We start from the raw sequence: 7,516 nt of genomic DNA, 5'->3' as shown, positions 1-7,516 counted from the left end.
TGTATGTATGTATTTTTTTTTCTAAACATTTATATATTAATTTAATGTGGTTCTTTAATAAAAATGTCGAAAACTTGGGGTGCTTCATCAGGGCCCACACAAAATTACAAATATCAATGCACGATATGCATAATTTGGATAATATGCTAAAACTACGTGTATATCGTAATGAAATAGTGTATAAAACGTACGATAGTAAATCAGGAGTTGTATTTTCGCCAAATGAAAACAAGGTGACGTTATGTTTACTTTTCGAAGTAAAATTTGTATGTAAGTTTATGCACATAAATATCTTTTCAGAATGACCTATTACTTTTTTGTGACATTACCCTAATAACAAAGCCTGGAAACAGTTTTCAAGCAGAGCATGTTAACAATTTTTGATTGCAGAATGGCAACAAATTGCACACAGAATTTGTACTATTTGACAAAGTCAGCAAACTGTTATCAGAAATATGATAAAGCTTGACGTGCTATGCCAGCAGATTGATGGCAGAAACCGAACAAAATCCTGCATAACCTGACGGCAAATTGAGAGCAGAAATCGAGCAGAATATGATTCGAGCATCAGCAGACTGCTCGATTTTTGCCAGTAATCTGCTAGCGTAGTCTGTCAATAGGCTTTTCATAGGCAATTCCATAACCTCTGTCAAGCTAGCAGGACCAAATGAGCAGGATCGAGAAAGACCTTTTGAACTATTTAGTGCTCATTTTTGTGCTAATTTGTGCTACAAAAAACAATTTTGTACCATATACTATTTAGAAAAAACATGTGGCTTAATATCAAGCTAGCAAGACTTCAAGAAAAAAAAAGAAAAAGAAAATTAGATTTGAATAGTACTGATTTTATGCTAATTTGTGCTATTAAAAAAAATTAATATATTGATCCGAATCAATCGCTACTTACACAATAGAAATGTTATAATTTGTGCTGCCAAAATATGAAGTTTCAAATTTTGTGCCCTCTCCGTTCCATTGGAAACTACTCCCGACCCTTATCAGGCTCAAGAGTAAAGATTCGTCATGAGTTTCCGAAGATATGTGGGGGGCACAAACATATTTCAGTTTCTGTCACTTTGACTGAAGCAATTTTTTTTATAAAGTATGTGATGTTCTTTTTGTTGAATTTCATTTTTTTTAGATTTTGTTTATTGTAATTTCCACTTACAGAGAATGTAAAAAATTTTATTATATAGGAAAATTATTTTGTTAAAAGAAAAAGCAAATATTTTATATCTGTGGAAATACTTCTTTACCCATTTTGAAAGTAACATTTAAAACTTACAAAATCTAAACAAAAAGCTCGAAATTTTGCTTGCAGATATTATTTTAGATACACGTATAAAAGGAGATTTGGCCTCCATTCTTATCGAATACAAATAACATTGTATCGAGATCCGACTTTTTATTTTATTATCGGTGCATACGTGAAGGATGAGATTTAAAAAAGTGCGAAAAGATTGCAGGAATTTACGCTCGGAAATAATCCGATCAGTCATAATAGGATTATGCGACGGCGATAATGTTATCAATTGTGACATAGTAGTTTACAATAGTTTATTCCAGTCTAGAACATCTTTTTCTATGTTTTGAATAAACTGACGTCAATCGACATGCAATAATTTATTTATGTTCGCCCTTCTTGCGTGAATTGCAACATTTATTTGCTGATTAGTATAGATTTAAAGAGACAATAAGCTAAAACTGTCTTATTGTTCTTTTTGTATATAATCATCGATTTTATAAAATGCTTGTAATTTGTTTCAGAAGACGTGGGCTATAGAAGCGTTGAAATTACATCCGCTTTCACGCATCTGCCTCAAAAGGGTGAGCACCTTTGTTATTTATTACATGTACATATATAGATATTGTATATATAGGTGAGTTTAATAAAAAGTGAGTTTGATAAACATATTTCTCGAAAAAAGGATTACAAGTAGGGAGAAAATACCTATTGTCAAAATTGTAGAATAAGTATAATGAGATATACATACTTCGATGACCTTGAATAACTTTAAATTTACTTGATTTTTTACTACCAATACAAAAAAATGTTCTAATTAGAAGGGATATTCATTCTATTGTGTGTGTGTGTGATAGTACTCAATGAGCTGAATATCTTTGTATAAGAGTATTTTTTTCGAAAATTTTAACTATTTTCGAGATATAAAAGAAGTCAGTCTATAAGTTTCATTTTTTTTATTATTGCAATAGATGTACAAAATATTCATCATGTTAATCTAAACATGCCTGTAGCTTTTGTAAAAACTTTCTTTTTCTAACTCTTGAATTGTTATTTTTTCAAATAATATTTCTCATTCTTTCTATCACGTTTTCTGAAGAGGTAGGCGACCGAATGTTCCCAAACGAATAGATCGGTAGAAATGATTCTGTATTATTCCCTGCGAGATCATCCGATTTAACATATTTGACCTATTATCTTTGAGGAAGATTCCAAAAAATCGACTCTCACGATGAAAAATCGTCTTCTCTTTAGAATTTATTTCCGAGTATTTCTGTTAAAGAAACATTCAAATCAGTTAAGAAATACAATGTGTAGCCTATTTCGAACAGAAAATTCGCGTACATTGTCGAGCAGTACGCGACATCACCATCAGAGGGACGTAGCGAGTTAAATTTCTCGAATTTAAAAGACCACACAGAATAGAATAAAAGAGACGCAATATTAAAAGTATTAAAAGATCCTTCAGTTGTGTTCTAATAAAATAATAAATTTTTGAGCCCCAAGGACTCCAAGATGAAAACTAAAATGTAACTAACACTTTTTTTTTTAGATGTTCACCAAGTAAATGAAATACACATTTTAAAATAGTTCAGATAAGATTCATATCGCTCACACACATACGGCACGTATGTGTGTGCAGGCGATACGAATCACAATTGGCACACTCGCATGAGCCTCATATCGCTCGTACATGCACGTGCAGCACTTACGCGTGCGGGCAATATAAACCTCAAATGAGGACGCATCTGCATGTGTGCTGTGCAGTTACACTGTGACGATTATTATACACGCGTGCGCGCACTGTGCAGTCACTGTGCAGTTTAATAGACGTTTGGTTTATTTATTAAAAAAAAAATTCTTTAAGAGATTTGTTTATCTTTGTTTTGGAAAAAGTCACAACAAAACAGAGAACGTTTGAGTGCTTTAAAGCTAGCAGAATGAAATTGGACCTATCAGAATTTTTACTTTGCAGTTAAAATTGTATCATTAATGATAATTTTGTACTGATAGAGAATTTGGTGCCATAACCAAGATTTAAAAAGAAATGGACTTATTTGATTTTTATGAAAAATCGGTCAATTATATTGACTTACAAAGTCATATATATATTGAAGAAAAGATTATCTTTAATCTTCGTTTTTACCTCTGTGTTATATCAGCTAATTAGCTTTGTCATGCATATTATAAAAGATACATGATAGCAGATTTATATAACAGCGTAAGAGAGGAATGTGTACGTTTCAATAAAAGTTAATAATTGAATTTTGAACAATAAACGATATTTTGAATAATATATTCGCGATTTCAAGATTTTTATCTCTTTCACACAAAAGTTTTATTGAAAAGAGTGATCTCATATATTGACTCGATAGATATTCTTAGAGGAAGTAGAAATCAAACTTTGAATAGATATCAAGCCCTTAACCTTTAACTTTTAAACTTTAGCTTATATTATATAAATTTGTATTATACAGTCTTCGTATAAAAAAAAAAGTGAAAACAGAAAAAGCAATTTCTTACTTAATATTGTTATTCAAGATTGAATAATAGATAGACCTTAAATAAAGAGGGGAAAAAATTTTTAATGCTTGTCATTAGAATATGAGTAGAGGCTATTTGTAAATGAGAATCTCAGAGAGGCGATTTAACTTGGTTCCGGTAATGATCCCGTAAAAAATGCGGAAGTACAAACGTAATAAGAAATCTCGTTTATTATCACTTAGTCATTTACATCACTGATTGCGCTTGTTCAGCGGCAAGTTAACTTTCGTTTATTACCAAATACGAATACGCTCGACTAGGGTTTTTCTATTTAGGGCCTAATTTATTCGTTACTCGCAACAGGTTTTCTCGTTGCTCACATTGATGTAGAGTCGAACGGCGAGCACGTGAACGAATGGCCAAGTACAAGTCACTGATGATTGGCCAATATCCGCAAGTTCCCCGCTTCGGTGCGCCTCGCCGCGGGACACGCGTTGCATCATCTCTCATCGCGAATGATGAGGAATTATCAGAATCGCTTGTGGTCGCGATCGTTCAGTCGTGATCCATCTATCAAGCAGGTAATTTCGCGTTCTCTTCGCGCTCGGTTCCCCTCCTCGGTCGGTCTCGTGTCGTAGTCTCCTCCCTCTTTGTCTCACCTCAGCTTCACTCCCAGGCTCGCGTAATCGCTTCCAGTGCGAGTTAAATTTAGCGCTGATCGTTGCTTTTGCCGTGCCAAGCAGCGTATATAAAGCTCCTCTTCTTCTCTTCGTCTCTCCGCCGTCATTTCCTGCACGCGCGCGCTCACACCTCCGCTGCGTCGCCGCCGCTACCGCCGCCGCCGCCGCCTCCGCACCGTCGTCGTCGTCGTCGTCGTCGTCGTCGTCGTCGTCGTCGTCGTCGTCGTCGTCGTCGTCGTGGATATCCCACCTGTGAATTAAATTCCGTTGCGATCGTACGAATTTCAACGAGAAGAGCACTCCGGAATAAAGACGTTATTCTGGACGATCGCGATCGATGCGGAGCGACACAATAAATTATTGCGATAGAGCAACAATTTTAGAATTTTTCAAATCAGAAGTGCGATCAGTGACTGAAGTAAACCAGTAGTTTTTAGCATGATAACCGGAATAAAAAGTTTCTCGCTAAACGCTGTTTTTTTTTTCTTTTTTTTTTTTGCAACATATAATATTTACGAATATATTGGCAATGTAGTCCACAATAATTGCGTAGCGGTGTGTGAACCGAGTTTGAACTTGGATCTCTAGCGATAAAAGATGCCACGAACGGAGTGATTAGGTATGAGTGATTACTGATTTTCCTCTGCGAGTCCTAATTCGGATCAAGATTTCGAATGTTCTGAGTAAATCCCTAAACTTGGGCGTGACGATGAGGAGATAAAAGTTGGAAAAGTTGGAATATAAAAATGAAAAGAGAAAAAAATAGAAAAGTCTCAAATGAGTGAGCGATAAGTGGTCGCTTGTGTGGCGCGTACGCGTGCGTAATAAATGCTAAAAATAGCCGCGTTATCGCACCGCGAGCGAATATCAAAGCGATAAACATCGTTACGGCAACACGCGCGTCGATTCACGTTCAATTTTACGATGGTCTTCGTCATAAGATATCGCGAGAGAACGACGCGGCGAAAGGAAAAATACACGGTGTCCGCCAGACGTCTTTCAGACATCATTCAAGCCGGACGCGATGAGAGGATCCAAGAAGAGAGAAAGGGCCAAGTTCTTGCGTGGGAACGCGCATTCTCACGTCTCCGCTAGGCCCTTTCGAAATTAACCTCCCAAATACTCGGTAAAAAAAAACAGAGAAAAAAATAGCTGCCACACGCAAGGTGCGATTGGTATAATGTTTCCAAGAAACTTGAACGTTTTGAAAAGTAACGAGTAATGGGCGTCAAAAACAAGCGGTATAAACAAGCTCGAATTTCTTTCAACATTGAGGATCATCGTCTTTCTCAATATTTCTTATCTTGGTGACTCTTTGAAAGTAGGTTTGTCTTGAAAGTAGGTTTGTCTTGAAAGTAGGTTTGAGTATCGAATTAAAAATGAGATATAATTAAAATATATGGATGTATTGTGTGTGAGCGATTTCCTTTTTTCGATTAGTTTTATATGTTCGACTAGATGCGAGTTGTAATATGGCGGCATGTTCTTTATTAATATCAATAAAAACGATCGAAACAACACTTATTGTTAAATTACAGGAAGTGAGATTGCGAGTGATTTTTCAGCGATGGCAATGAAAAGAATGCGACGGGAGTGTTTTGAAGCGAGATTGAGTTTAATATCAGTTATTATGACTTCTAATCTCGATTGATCACAATGAATGCTTTCTTTCCCACGTAAATTATAGTCGTATATTTTAGATAAAATTATATTAATATTTATTTAGCGTCATTAAAATCATTGTGAAAATTTAGTTTGAAATTAATTTGTCGAGCGAGAAATCAACTTGTTATCAATTTAAAGGTGTATCATAGTACTTATTTAGCCAAATGACCATTGTTCGATAAATTTCTCCAGATAATCAAATAATTGTTATTAAATTACGGGATGATTTTTTAACGTATAACTGTCATATTTAATTTTCAATTTGCTACTCATGTCTAAACAAATTATTAGCTATTGTCTCGAATCTTAACATTGTTTATATACGCTGCTTTTCAATGCGCTCTCTATATATATTAGTTATTGCCAAAAATATTGTCAAGACTTTGGTATAGTTTTAACAGTGAAGAGCTGCCCGTATGGAATATCAACGGGAGATCCAAGTTCAAATCCTGGCCAAAGTAATATTTTTCATAATGAGCTTTTTTTACAAATTTTAAAATGTTAATAGCATCAAATCAACGATCTAATTAAATTTAGAAGGATTATTAGTATTTCAGATTGATTGTATTGAAAGTACAAAATAATCAGCACGCAATCATATTTCTGAGATAACTTATTTACAACACATATATAAAAAATTGATTTACGACATACATATATATATATATATGTATTAATCTTAATATCTAACTTTGATTGAAGTAATTTCCGCTTCTATTAGTTGATTTATATTTAGTTGATTTATTTATATAAACAGTTCTATTTCTAATTTTAATATTATTAACTAGTTTTGAAAAAATTAAGGTAAATATTGAAAATATCGGACTCTTCTGTTGACCTTGACATATATCGTCAAGATCATGGCCTGAGATCCTCGGAAGGTTTTAGCTCGGCTCCTAAGCACCTCTAGGTAGAGGAGGGGAGGTGGAGTGGACCTCGCTTTTCATAGAAAGCTGTACGCCCCGTAGTTGGAGGGGAGGTGGAAATATTGAGTTATGATAATTATAATTTAAATTATATGGTTAAATATATACACACTTATATTGGCAACTTTATTTGTAAATATAAATTTTGAACAAATAATAAGCGCGGACTAAAACCTTTCGAAGATTATTCAGGGCCATGATAATTTATGTCAAGATCTAAATCGGAGGTGGGATCGTTATTTTCAACATTTACCGTTAATTAAATGAGTTTTAATTATATTCGTTTCCGTCAATTATTAAGTAAAAAAAATTTTAATAATAGGCCCAACCGTGTATAAAAGTACGACCCAATGATAATAAGTAACGGGCAAAGTAAGAGTCAACACATTTCTTTGAAATTAACAAAGGTAAAATTACATAACATTATTCTTTTGTTAATTTCAAAGAAATGTGTTGACTCTTACTTTGCCCGTTACTTATTATCATTTGGTTTGTATAGAAAGAGTCCTTTGATTTGT

The 7,516-nt window shown here is 34.2% G+C and overlaps 1 protein-coding gene across 6 annotated transcripts in view; it reads left to right on the top strand.

Moving 5' to 3' along the window:
• The window catches only part of LOC108755110 (histone deacetylase 4), a 42,224-nt gene that overhangs the window by 18,968 nt on the left and 15,740 nt on the right, over positions 1–7,516 (top strand). For 4 of the 6 annotated variants that reach the window (XM_018497927.1, XM_018497929.1, XM_018497926.1 and 1 more), the window contains exon 3: positions 1,768–1,827. In XM_018497927.1, the coding sequence (XP_018353429.1) occupies positions 1,768–1,827 (60 nt within the window). Of the gene's footprint in view, positions 1–1,767; positions 1,828–4,300; positions 4,309–7,516 lie in introns of those variants that run through there. The other 2 variants (XM_018497925.1, XM_018497928.1) reach the window with 2 other exon arrangements.

This window comes from Trachymyrmex septentrionalis, unplaced genomic scaffold, assembly GCF_001594115.1.
Source record: "Trachymyrmex septentrionalis isolate Tsep2-gDNA-1 unplaced genomic scaffold, Tsep1.0 scaffold83, whole genome shotgun sequence".
Taxonomy (NCBI): Eukaryota; Metazoa; Arthropoda; class Insecta; order Hymenoptera; family Formicidae; genus Trachymyrmex; species Trachymyrmex septentrionalis.
The sequence above is the reverse complement of the archived record's forward strand: the minus strand, read 5'-3'. Positions and strand labels throughout refer to the sequence as shown.